Here is a 14,023-nt window from a genome sequence, read left to right on the forward strand (position 1 = left end):
ATTTCTGATGTAAGTAATTACTGGGAAGCTTCCATTGTTTCAACCCTTTGTCATGTGGTTTGAAAAAAAAACCCCAGTATGAAATAAATGTGACTGTCTTTTTGAACTGAATCACACAAATACTGAACCGCCTTTTCCCCTCAAGTTTCTGCAGATGTGGGAAGCTGTGGGAGTTCCGTATGACTGAGGGTAGTTGTGAAATTAATGCATTTGAAAACAGGAATGTTTTGTACTTGGTGTGATCTGTGTAGTCATATTTTTTTAAGCACACAGTTTTTGAGAGACTGAGATAATCCTTGTGTAGAAATTCCAGCTAAAAGCTTCCTTCTACTGTGTGTCATATTCAACATAAAAAGACCTGGAGACAAAGTGGAATGGCTTTGTTGAAGGAAAAAGAAAAAGGCTTTTCAAAAGGAAAATAGATTTTTCTAACTATTCTGGAGCACTTCAGTGAAATTAGGAAGTAAATAGAGTTTAAAGAAGAATATTTGAGAATCTAGAGGAAGGTTGAATGTCTTGCAGTTCTGAGTCAGCAGAAGATCTCAGCTTCAACTAACTTGTTTTATCTTTTACCCCTCCCTTTTTTTCTTTTTTAATTCTTCTTTTTCTGAGTTATTCATCTCTGAACTTAAGCAACAGGTTTCCTTTAATGTACATGTTCACGTCTGAAAATGTGTGTGATTGCAGGTATCCTGAATTCTGCACCTCTGCTCTTGCCTGGTCGACATGCATTGAATGCAGGATTGCTGGCTGCCAGCATTGGTGGGATGATACCCTACATGATCGATCCTTCTTACACCACGGGAATTACTTGCCTGGGTTCTGTGTCAGCACTCTCAGCCATAATGGTAAGTTGAGGAATAGTAGAAAGTGAAACAAGTTACACAAGGAGTTTATTTTCCAGTCCTGCAAGTTTCCTCTTTATGCATTATATTTTACCATCCTGAGTCACAGTGGACATGGTGCCTGCCTGTGTAGTAACTTGCAGAAACAAGTAGCAACTGACTTTTCTAGATCCAGCTGTAAACCAGAACTGTTCCAGAGAACTGGAATTCATTTTTATACTTACTTTTTGTGGCTAGTGATTAATGAAGCTTTTTATATGATAGACTGATATTTGAGAAGACTTCTTAGAAAGTCAATCCCTAAAATACCTAAAAGAGCTCTGGATTTACAGATTATTATGGTAACTTCTTGAGATGACTTCCATGTGTAACTTCTGCCATTCACTTTCACCAGTGTATGCCAGTGTTGCAAAATTTAGCTTGAATATTGCCATTCTGTAAACTGAGTCTTGCAAAGACTGTTCAGTATGAATGCCTTAATGGTATGAACAGTTCCATGTAGCTGGTAGGATAATTTTGCAAGTGAAGAAATGTGACTAAGCAGAGCATGAGTATGGTGGGGTATCTTTCTGTCCTCTCTGAAAAGGCAGATTGGGTAAGTCCAATCCTCAGCTGAATACCTACACTGACAATACTTGAATAGGCTCTAAGTAACTTGATAATTGCTTAGAAGGGTTGTGGATGTCCCATTCTTGGAAGTGTCCAAGACCAGGTTGGTTGGGACCCTAAGCAACATGATTTAGTGGGTAGTATCGCTGCCCAAGGCAGGGCAGTTGGAACTGGCTGATCTTTAAGGTCCCTTCCAACATAAACCATTATATGATTCTATGTTTATTTTTCAGTGCTGAGTGTCTTTTCTGGGTGTCCTCCTTAGTCACTGCTGATGTGAAGTACTTTCTTTCCTTCTCCAGGGTGTCACTTTAACAGCAGCTATTGGAGGTGCTGACATGCCTGTAGTTATTACTGTCCTGAACAGTTACTCTGGATGGGCTCTGTGTGCTGAGGGCTTTCTCCTGAACAACAATTTGCTGACCATTGTTGGTGCACTCATAGGATCCTCTGGGGCCATCCTCTCTTACATCATGTGTGTGGTAAGAAATCAACAGAAACTCTGCTTGTTTGCTGAGTAATGAAAAGATTTTTAACCATGTTTTTTAGGAAGATAAGTCATTGGATCTCAAACTGTTAGATGTTTATAGACTAGAAAATTCTTGATTGAACTGTTGGACTAGATGTCAGTAATTATACTTTGTTTGGGTGAGAGACCTTAAAACTGAGGAAAGCCCTCGCATTGACTTAAACATTAAGGATTTGAATCTGGGCTCAAAGAAGTATGATTACTTGTGGTCAGCTATTTTTTTCAGTCATACAGCTTCAGAAAAGTGGTTAAATTTAAGCTAGATTTAATATGTAGCAGGAGATACTTTAAGAAGTGTGTTCGTTGGTTAGGCAGTGATCTGCAGTTTGGTTTTTGGAGTGCAGAAAGGTGTGCTCTTTTCTTCAGAGCAGCTACTTTGGAGTACCACCGGGTGGCAGCAGACCTGCACGAGTTCAGTGCTGTGTGTCGGCAAGCTTGAGCTTCATCTCGGTGTGAGACTTGTATTGTGCTATTAGTAATGACCTCCTTTTCTCTGGAACATTTGTATAAAGGCCTTGTATTCAAAGATGGAGAGGTAGTGGTTTAAAGAAAACCGTTCGCAGTGCAAGAGCTGCCAACTTTCTCATTCTGTTGTGTAATCCTGCTTCATTTGTGCTCTTGTGTGATCGGTGCCACTGTTCTCCTGTCTGATGTTTTCATCTGGTCAGCTCTGGAGATCATCTTTTACTTCATCTCCACTGGTAATTAGTACTGTTACCATGTTAGGAATGTTCAGTATCATTCTTGAGGAAAAATTTTAGAAAAGCTTAAAAAGGTATTCTTGTGCAACTACATGAAAGTAAGTTAAAATTCACAACTGAATTGCAAATAATTGTGTTCTTTCTTGAACACTTTCTATCTCCTTATCAAAAGGAAATCAAATTATGTGTCTCATATATTTAGTTGTATACATTCAGGAATTTAGTCCATATCAGTGGAAAAATAGTGCTTATGGGTAACACAGGTATAAAAACTCCGTTAATAATCAAATTCTTGTAAACTTTAGGGAAAATGTGAACTGTGTGGTGTGTATTTACCAATAATCTATCTATACCTTCGTTTTTGTTTTAGTGTCTCCTTCCTTTCTTAATATTGCTCACCTCTCTTAGCACTCACAAGAGAGTTTTGAAATAGTTACAGAGTTGGTTGGAGGAACCTAGGTAAATAGGAAGCCTGGGGGAGTAGTTAACAAAATAGTTAAGCAGTGACAGAGTGGTTTTCCCCAGTGTTTCTCAGATTACAGGAAGTTTAGTTTTTGAGGTAGCGTCTAGAAATCTTGTGCTGCTTTATATAAGCTTAGACAACTGAAGTTTATCAACCAGTAAAATGAAAATTATTTTGTATGATTTCTGTCCAGTAAGCAGAATAACATGATCTTAGTCGAGAATTTTTCTTTTCTACTTTACTTCTTTAAAGGAAATCATTACTTTTAAAAGCATTGTTATAATCAGGGGATTCAGTATCATTGTCTTGAAGCTGCATTTCAGGAGAAGGAAATGCTCAGGAGTTTCAATAAATTCTGCTCTTGGTGTTTCAACCTGCACTAATGAAGCAAAAGTTTCCTCTTCCCAGTTTCTGGTTTGTTTTTTTTTTTTTTTTTAGGTATTTGTGGAAACATCTTAGTAGTTGAAACCTTATTTTTACAATATTTTTCAAATAATTTTTGTGATAAAACTGTAACTTAATTGTCCAAAGGCAGTCCAGCTAATCTCTTAAGGCCTCAGATGACAACTGAGTTAAGGACAGAGAATTTAACTTCAAAAAGCAAAGGCCTGTACTGTTTGCTTATCCTGTGAATTGTGACTCTTTTAAGACACCAACACAATGCATCTTATTCAGAACATTTGATTGTTAGCATGTCCTTGTCCCTCCTTTTTTCCCTGGAGGGAATACTTGATGATTGCAATTTTGGAATTAGAATCATTATGGGATGCAGAAGAAACTTAAGGTTGAAGAGGAACCATTAATTGGGTTGATGAAACAGAGCAAGAGAGGGGACAAACTGTGTTAGTCTTAAAAATTGTATGCTGGCCATTCCTGTGTACTAGCTGTGAAATTTCTATGGGCACAGTGGAAGCACTTGCAGTTCTCAGGATTCAGGTATTTGATTTTCCCTGGACTGTAAGCTCATGACCGTTGTTGTTACTTGCCTGTGCTCAGCACAGTGGCCTTTTTGCCACTTGTTGGATTATCAGTGAGTGATGAAGCTTGCACTTATATCTCTATATTTGTGGTCTGTGGTGGAAGAGGCTATAGAAGACTTTTCTCACTGACCAAGATATGTTGATTAACAAATGCTTGATAAGGTCTTGGCTCTTCTGTGCCTTCCATATTTTCTCTTGGAAGTTCTTGGCTCTTTGCGGTGAAGCCTGGCACAGGTGCTTCAATCTCTCTTGCTTTTAGCTGATTCTCGGATTTCTAATAATATTTTCTTTTCTTTTTTTTTTTTCCCTATGACTTGGTCTGACTGTTGTCTTTTGGTTTAGATATGTGTAGAAAATTCTCTGCTTCCTGTAACCTTGGCATGTACAACATCTGCAGAGGGTGTTCTTCTGTCTAGGCTGTCCTACCTAACACAACTGCTGTAATGTTGAGATAGATGCCAAGGACAGTGTGTTCTTAGGGCATGTGAACTACTGTGTGCTGCAGACAATAAAAAATGTTGATTTCACTGTGCTTGTGTGCATCCCTTACAGTATCTGCAACAGTGGTGACTTATAAGGAAAGGTAGAAGTTCTAACATCATCGTCTTGCTTATTTGCTAGATAATAAATTTCAAAGAATGGCACATCTTCTAAGGCTATAGCAAAAAAACCTGTGGAACTGCATGGTTTGAAATGCCATTGGAGAATGGACATCTGGAGGCACAATTTTGTGCTTCCTCCTACTTATATTTGTGTCTCTCCAGATCTAGTCCTAAATTTTGTCATGGTTTCCCAGCTAGTACAGAAGATGTATGACTCATATGTGTAATTAAAGAAGCATTTTATCCTCTTCCTTTCCTGCTTCTAAAGTTTTTTCTCCCCTGCAGTTACAAGCTTTTCCTATTTCCAGTTATTGACCGATATTGCTTTGGGACCACAGTCACAAGTAGACATGCCAAAGAAAGCATTTAGCCAATGGCTTTTCCTGGCTGTCTGTCTAATGGAGCCAGATTTTCAGGGTGTGTTCTTCTCTTAAACCTTCTAGTTAAAATCTCTTGTTTTCCTTTGGTGGTCAGCCAGTAAGTCAATGGCCCCCTTCAGTTCTTTACAATGTGGCTGGTTTTTTGTGGCTGATTAGCTGCTTTTGTGTTTTCCTGTTTAGTTGCTGTAGCAGTTTTGTTTCAGTACTACCTGTAAGAGCTTTGTGGATTCTATTCTGTCATGGAGCAGTCCTGTGTTTACATGTTGAACTGGTTAAAAACTATGGAAAATGTCTTGCAAAAATGTGTGTATATACCAATGTAAAAAAATTCTTAGAAACTCTGTCATCCAACATGCATTCTTTTGTATTCTTCCCTTTTAAGAACAAAAAGAGACCAATATTTGCTATTTGCATAGTTTTGTTCTTTGTTTTGGAGAAATATTGGCGCTCTCCTGTTGCGGTGCGTTTTGAGGTGGGGCCCACTACGTGTGTAATGTAATATGTTCGAAGCTGATGTTTGGTGATGGCTGTGGTAGACTGTTTTAAACAGCCTGTTTTAAGAGTCTTTGGGTTATAAGAAGGAAAAACCAGCTTATAAAGACTGTTGTCAGGAAGCCTTTAATATTTTCAGAAATCTTTTTCAGAAGTTTTCTGTGTGGACTCTCACCTTTATTTTTGATTTCACCTTTATGATCAAAACCATCCTGTCTTTTAGGCTATGAACCGTTCTCTTGCAAATGTGATTCTTGGGGGCTATGGCACTGCATCAACAGCTGGTGGGAAACCCATGGAAATTACTGGAACTCACACAGAAATCAATGTGGACAATGCAGTTGAAATGATAAAAGAAGCCAATAGTATTATTATTACTCCAGGTAAGACTCTCTTGACTTATACAGCAAGATGTTCAGAGGGTGTAATTAAAAAAAAATATCCCAACCAAGCAAAAACACAAAAAACCAAAAAAAAAAAAAAAAAAAAAAAATAGCAGTAAAGAGGTTGCAGCATGGCAGCAGCATATCAAATGTTCATTGGGTCCATGTGATTTGTTTTTGTTCCCTGGTCAGGTATGTACCACTTAATTTTTCTTTATGTGTGTCCTCAGAGTTTGTCCTCTTTATTTGCATTTTAAATTCTTCAGAGCAAAGACTACCTTTTGTAAATTAAGCTTACACCACAACAGCTATACAGAAAATTAACTGAATTTCCAAGCACAACTACAGTACCAGTGGTACCAATTGTACCAACAGATCTGTTAAATCCTGAAAGACAGGATTTTGTTTACACTTCCCATGTACTTGCTCAATTTTGCATTTGTTTATGGAAAAGAAAGGCCAAAAACCCCCATCCAAAATGTAGTTAATTAATATAAATACCGTAATTAAAGTAAAAAAACCCAACCTGAAAACCAAAACCTGAATTGTCTGAAATGATTATGTTGGCTGTTCATGTCATTTAGTAGTATGTTCCCTGAAAGGAAAATTCAGGTAGGGGACAGCTCAAGACTTCTCCTTCAACTGAATGGCATGACTATCATGTTAAACTCATTTTTGCACTGGAATGTGAAGAATGCTAAAATACAAAGCTATCCTTCATTTTGCTTCAACTTTAAAGAGACCATCAGTGAGGTAGGGTTCTCATTTGGTAAGCTACCTTCATTTCTGATGAAGCTTGCAATCATCTTCAAGGAGTTTGCCCCTTTCTCCTGTGGCCAAACCTTGAGGACACCATTAGTAATGTATGCTTTTTATTTTTATCCTGGGTATAGTTGCTCTGATGTATTAGCTCAGAGAGACTGAAAACATTATTTGCTGCTAAAAGCCGTATGTAGCTGCTAGATTTGCATGAAGCAGATTGAAATTCTGTTGAGGATAATGGTTGTGAAGTAACCTGACAATTGCCCTTTTATCAACTTTTTAAAGTACCTGTCTGAAACATAGAAAGGATGATGTCTTTTTGTAAAGGTGAAATAAGTGCTCTTATAGTTTGACTGGTCAAATCACTGCAATGTAAGTGGTCAGGAAGTTAAAAAAAGAGATTAATTACAGTAGTCAGGCTGGGAATGTATGAGAATCTGATGTGTGTTTTTTAAATTTCTTTCTTTAATTTTTAATTATGAGAACATCTCTATGTGGAAGGTACACTTATTGTCTGCAACTAGTCTTTCTGCACTAAAACAGGAAAATAGGTTAAAATTTTGAAATTCTTTCAGGTTATGGTTTGTGTGCAGCAAAAGCTCAGTACCCAATAGCTGATCTGGTGAAGATGTTGAGAGAACAAGGGAAAAACGTCAGGTAAGTGCTTTCCTTGATGAGAAGTATTACAGGTGGTTTGGTTTGGTTTGTTTTTTTCATTCCATTAAAACCCCTAGTTTTGGTTTAACGTTTTTTTCAGCATTGACAGAGGCACAGAATAGCTAAGTTAAGGATGTCTCTGGAGATTGTCTAGTTCATCCAGCCCCCTTGCTTAGACCAGAATCAAATGGGGAAGTTGCCTAGAATCTTGTCCGATTGGATTTTGAATATCTTGTCTGCAGAGATGGAGACTGACAGCTTCTTTTGGGCAGTTTCTTATGATGTTCAGTCATCCTTAGGGTAAAACCGTTTTTTTTCTGTGTTGCAATTTGCAGCCATCACCTCTTAGCCATTTCCTGGATATCCCTGAAAAGAATCTGGCTCTATCTTTTTTATTGCCCTCCATCTATATTTATACACAGCGATAAGATTCTCTTGATCCTTCTATTCTGCAGGCAGAAGAATCCCAGTTTTCAGCCTCTCCTCTTATGGCAGATACTCCAAACCATTAAGTAATTTACACCTACACTTCTGGGGTTCCTGTAAGATTTTGCTATTGCAGACAAGACTGCTATTAGAGTTTTTTGAGCACCTCATGAAAGGATTATGGGAGTGCACGTCTCCAGTCTCATGAATTTATTCTTCTGGACTGCTGCTCCAAAAACAGAGATAATTCTTAGATTTCCAGTATTGGCCTCAAGTCCTTTCCTCCTTCAGCTTTTCTGTAGACTTTATAAATTCTGAAAGTCCTGGAAAGCAAACATTGTCTTTCTTGCTGATTGTTTGAAATTTTGTTTCTTTTGTAATTATGATAACTTAATATTTTAAAATCGGTTGAGGCTAAGTTTTCATTTTGAACAAGGTATTTTGGCAGATGCTGGTTAGCCAGACTCATTCTCTGATTTCCATATGTTTATTTCAATTAGATGGTGACTTCCCTTTGGAATCATTCCTCTAGTAATTAGGGTTTTTTGGTTTTGTTTTTCTTCTTCCACTACTTTTCCAACCTTATTAAAAGTTGCATGTAAGCTTTTGCAGTATATTACAGCATTGTGTTGGATAACAGTAGAGTTCTAGGGTTTAGCAGCAATAACTTGTTAGTGTTTAGCCAGGATTTTGCAATTTTGCATATAAAATTGCCTTATGGATGTATTTGTGCATACATGAGAAATGAGAGTGTGTGGTGGTGTATTTGCTTCCTGGAGTAGTCTTCACACCTTGTTTCTCCGTGTTTAGTAACAGCTCTGTGTGTGTCCAGATCGCATTTGAGGACGCCTTAGTTGTGCAACAAAAAAACCCTTTCATGGCTAATGCGATGACAGTCTTGTATACTTCTGCCTTTCCTTTCAGTGCTTCTGTGGGGGGTTAGCTCTTTTTTGACCAACCTTGATGAAATAAAAAAAAATAAAAAAAATTGTTTTTGCCTTTTATGTTGGCTTTGCAGGGGAGAAAAGTGAATGTGTCCTAGAAATAAATGGCTTATACTTGAAATGAATCAATTTCAGGAAGGGATTGCTGCAGTGGTTACCTACTATTTTAATGAAATAAATCTGTATTTACAGTTTGTGGTAATTCAGGCCTTTCATCACTTTGCTGAGCTCCCATGGTGTTCATTGAGTGCAGCTGTTGTCCTCTGGTTTCAGTAGGCCTGGAGTGCCTCGGGACCCTAATGCACTCACCATCCAGATGTAGTGACACTCTCACACACACGCTGTGGAGGGCTGCCAGCATGGACACAGGATTGCATCAGTCTGTAATGCCCATCGTGTGCCAAGAAAAATTGCGACTGTCATATGGTCTGGTTTTTTGTTTCATGGCTCACCACTGATCCAGAGAAACTGTTGTTTTAATTTGCTTTGCCTATAGCCATAACATTCTCATTGAAGACCGCAGATTATATAACATGATGCGTAACCTTTGACTAGGATTTAAATTTAGAAATACAGGGGAGATTTTGGAAACTTTAGACTGTTTTAGTTACTCAGTTGCATAGCTGACATCGTCACTCACTTGAGATGGTCTTGCAGCAGATCACATCTTTAATGCATTAGTAAAGTCACAGAGAAAGCTGGATATTACTGAGCCTTGAGTATAGCTTTCCCTTGTCATGGATGGATAAACAACAAAACTTTTTATAGGCTAAATCCCATAGCCCCCAGAAATCTATTTGCCTTGGAGAGGAAATGGCTGTTCTACAACTGGTGTTGTATTTCTGCAAAGTTAGAAGTAAGTAAATTGTTGGAAGTTCCTGCCTTACTAAAGTTCATCAGCCACATGTTATGTTGTTTGTAGAACCCTGGTTGTGAAATTCTGATTTTTCCTATATAATAAAACATATTCTGTAGTAATTTTGTATATAGAAACATAATTACAGTCTAAAACTGTATGTTCTCATATATGCAAGTGTTCTTGATGCTCTCCATATTCACATCCAGTTTACTGTCCTAGTTTTTACCACAGTATAACTTTCTTGAGACATTTTCTATCAATGTGTTTTATTCTCCTGCATAGTAAGATGTTCTTGATAAGAAAAATGCACTTTGGTATGGAAGGACTCTTAAAATTATTCTTCATGTAGACTTTCTAAATAATTACATTGTTAATAAGTTGATTTTTCTGGGAATTCATAGTTGAGAGACATGCATATTGCCTCTTTAACAGCCTTTCAAAATAGTTGCTAGGAAGTTGTGTTCTGGGTTGAGTTTTTTTTAACCTTTTTAAAAAAGTAGATAGCTTGAAGGACTTGGTTTTCTGTCTTTTGATGCTGGAGAATGTAATTACTTTTGAACACATGAAAACAAGAGTTTTCTACATTTTTGAAAATATGGTGGTATTGATTTAGTGTTATACCTGTGTTTTTAAGTTTTATTGTTCTGATTGTTTTCTCCACTCTTTACATTCTTTAAAGTAATAGAACATGTGCATGATTATCAGTTACACATTTATCTGCAAATTAATAAATAAAACTGATTACCTACAACTGTTTATGGTATCAGTTTAAAACCATCATATATTGTGGCTCTACAAGAAAATCTGGAAGAATTTTAAAGGATGAGCTGTTAAGATGCTGTCCGAAGCAGCCTTAACACACTGAATAGCTCACATGCAAGATGGAAATTACTGTCACTGATGAGAGGCAGTGTAAGACCAATGTGTGCTGGTGCAGGTTTCTGGGAAGCTGAGTTATACACAGCATGAAAACACAAACTATGTACCTGTATGTCAGTTCTTGGTTTGTTTCAGCTTTGGTGTATGGGCTCTGAATTATTAATGCTGCACGTTAAGGGACAGCTGAAGTCCAACAGGTCTGTTTAGCTCCAGTGCTTTATTGCTGTAGTTAGAACTTGCAAACCATGCAGTGCCTGGTGGCTTCTGCAAGGATGCAGCTGTAACTGTATTCTCCTGGGGGAGTATTGTAGGTGTGCTGTTGGTTCCATGTGGGTTAGCTCACCTCTGGATGACCCTACTAGGTCAGTATATGATGCTTTGCCTGTAGTTGGGTTCTTGGGAAGGCACAGAGCTAAGATCCATCTGCATCTTGCCCCTGCTGTCATAAATCATAGTGGCTGGAAATAGGGAGCCAGTATCAGCCCTTATTTAAGTATGTGTAATTTAGCTGTCTAACTTAATTTAAATTTAGCTGACTTGACTGCAGCACAGCCACCGAGCTTGATCCATGCCATTGGACTGGTTTTGGGGGCATATGTTGCCTTCAGCATGACAGTAGGTCTAAGCTAGCTGGGCTAGCTCTGTGTGTTGATGATTGTAACCTACAGTTATCCATAGGTGTGATAAACATTATACTCTGAGTCATGCTGCGCTGCAGCTGTTACATGGCAGGATTCAAGATGTGGAATAGTTGAATGATGTACTTCTCTGTTCATATAGTTTTGGTGGGTTTTTTTCCCTTCCTGTTACCTAGAGCAATGGATTGTTGTTTGTACTGAAAACAGAGCTGCAGAGAGGTGTCTAAATAAAGTGAATGAGATGTGAGGAGCTGTAAGTGAAGCAAAACCCTTGGGCAAATATGACATTTAAAGTTTTGAGTTAGCTAAATTAGGCACCAGCCAGATGTTACTTTGCTCTGCCCAGCTTGGGTATAATGACAGGAACCCTATCTTCACATTGATGAAGTGATCTTGAAACACTTCTGTACTGGGTTAGGTGCTGCTATTGTGAGCCAGCCCTTTCACTATTGATTACAAGAATGTTATTTAGCCAGCTGTAATAAAGATAGATACTGACTTTATGAGCTGTATGAAAAGTAGTTTCTATTCTGAGATTTTTCAATCATTTTTCATGCTATAGCTGTCTTTTTGATATCACTGACTTCATACTACTTCAGCCATCTTCAGTCCTTATTATGTCCCCAACTCCAGATGAAGTGCTGAAAGTGTTAGATATGTGGATGTCAGGAGTTTTAGATATTTAGTCTAAATTTAAAATAAAATGCTGCACTTTTTGTATTACTTAAAAAAGTTCAAAACGTAAACTTGTGTGCTGTGTTGTTTTTGTAAAACTAGAAAACTAAAAGATATTCAGTAGAGGCTGGTTAAAAGAGTTGAATATCCTTTTCTCAAGCTATTTACCTATGAAGTGTGAGTAGCAAGGTGATGTACACTTACTTCAGTATTTGACAACTGCTGGTGGTAAGAAAGCCCCACATTGTGTTGTCAGGGTCAATTCTGTGTTTCAGTGAAATACTAGAGTAATGTTTCAAGTCATAGACAACATAGACTGTGACTATGTGTTGTGGTTTAAGATTTCTTCTTGATTTATAAACAAATGAACCAACCTAAGGGAGTTCCTGCATTACTGATGACAAAAGAATATCAAAGAAACTTTGCAATTTTTCACTTGAAAGCATTTTTGCCATAAAACGTTTCCCTTTTAAAATAATTTGTGTTAAATTTTTGAACATGAATGAGGTTCATGTTATGAACATCTGAGACAGCATATGTAACAAAATGTTCTTGCTGAAATGCACATAGCTTTGAAGAACTGCTGCTGTTGTGAGTTGGATGCAAGATTGCTGCTTTTATTAGACACATTATGAGCCATGAAGGATTTCTGATATCTATTTTGCATAGTTACCTGAATTCTGAATCCTGCTTTCTATTGGATAGGCTGATTTCACTTCAGAGGTGTGTAAATGTTACCTTGTAACATAATGAGAGTCTTAGAGAAGCTATAATTTTAAATTATTCTTTTTTACATTCTTGCACATCCAATTTTGAGTAGTACTGGCAAGCTACTGTCATTTTTGGTTAACAGACTCTTACAAGCAGACTTTTGGGAGTCACTTCAATATTTGTCCAAAAAAGCTTTTGTATGAGCAGCTTTCTCAAACTTTTTGAATACACAGTATGTGGTTTCAAGCAGAGTCTGTCAGAAGTCTCTAACTACTGATGGTTCATGCCATAACTCTTCCTGTATGAAGATAATTTGTCCCTTTCTTTTCTTCTTTCCTTGCCTCTTGCCAGGAATGGTGAAGTCAAAGGTGAAATTCATTCTCTTGGCAGCTAAAGTTTTGGCTTTCCAGTCCTTGAAATGAGATTGTATGTGTATATAGTACTTAATAGAAACCTCACGAGTATTTTGTTTTGTGTATTGCCAAAGCAGCTTTGGTCACAAAGGCACTCAAATAATTTTATTAGACACAAAAGAGAATTTTGTTGGAAAAACTATTTTCACTGCCAGAAGAGTGATGAGTTTTCTCAAGGGTACTTCAGAATAAGAGTTCTCCTACTGTACTGTTAGTGATCAAATTTGGTATACTTAAATGTATCTGCAGTACTACACATGGCTTGTGTTACTGAGTGGTGTGAAACATAAGCTGTTAGTAATTTGTGCTGTATGTTTGCTCTCCTTCTGATTCTAGGTATTAGCCTTTGCAACAGGGTCCCAAATGTTTACTAGCTGAATACAATCTATTCCCGTTCTACTTTAAAAGCATTCCTTTTAAAACTAGCTTTTATCCTACTCTTCAACCTAGAGCTTAAAGTTGTATGATGTCTAGTATTATGTGGATTAATCATGTGTCCTTAATTTTGTTGCTGGAGTTCCAATTGTCTCATGTTTTATTGTATTAGTGTTGCCTTGATGATGGAGTGCTCAGTTGCCCATTTAAGGATGTATTTGTACAGTCTTCAATTCACAAGTGATCTGTGTTGATTGGACTGTGACTTGTGGTCTGTCAGTCATTCCCATCACAGTGGAGTTGAAAATAGAAGTATATGACAATTCATCTGTCAGGGCAAGTTGATTTATTAGTAATTCTCTCCTTTCTGAAGAATTCTGAATTACTTTCATTTATTCCTGACTTGCTTGGATTTCTGTTCAGAAATTTCTCTTCCAAAATCCAAGAATTCAAAAATCCAAGTTTTTTCTTGACTATTTTCCTTCTCTTCCAAAGTATCTGTAGACTTCTGAATTAAACATTATCTTCAGCCCCATACAATGTTAATCTGAGGCACTTCTGGTGTGCGTGAGTCAGCATTCCATCTGGTGGTAGCTTCGGAGATGGAAAGACAGAAAGTGCACAGGACAGTAGGCATGGATGTGCCTTGCTTGTAAGGGCCATAGATGATCAAAAGAGTACCAACAGGAAACAGATTTGC

General features: G+C 37.6%; 1 protein-coding gene across 5 annotated transcripts in view; it reads left to right on the top strand.

The window, feature by feature from the left end:
• NNT (nicotinamide nucleotide transhydrogenase) overlaps positions 1-14,023 on the top strand; it is a 42,314-nt gene that overhangs the window by 22,584 nt on the left and 5,707 nt on the right. For all 5 annotated transcript variants that reach the window (XM_041489298.1, XM_041489302.1, XM_041489299.1 and 2 more), the window contains 4 exons: positions 688-848; positions 1,757-1,936; positions 5,825-5,984; positions 7,322-7,403. In XM_041489298.1, the coding sequence (XP_041345232.1) occupies positions 688-848; positions 1,757-1,936; positions 5,825-5,984; positions 7,322-7,403 (583 nt within the window). The remainder of the gene's footprint in view (positions 1-687; positions 849-1,756; positions 1,937-5,824; positions 5,985-7,321; positions 7,404-14,023) is intronic.

Source organism: Pyrgilauda ruficollis, unplaced genomic scaffold (assembly GCF_017590135.1).
Source record: "Pyrgilauda ruficollis isolate IOZ18807 unplaced genomic scaffold, ASM1759013v1 scaffold92, whole genome shotgun sequence".
NCBI classification, from domain to species: Eukaryota; Metazoa; Chordata; class Aves; order Passeriformes; family Passeridae; genus Pyrgilauda; species Pyrgilauda ruficollis.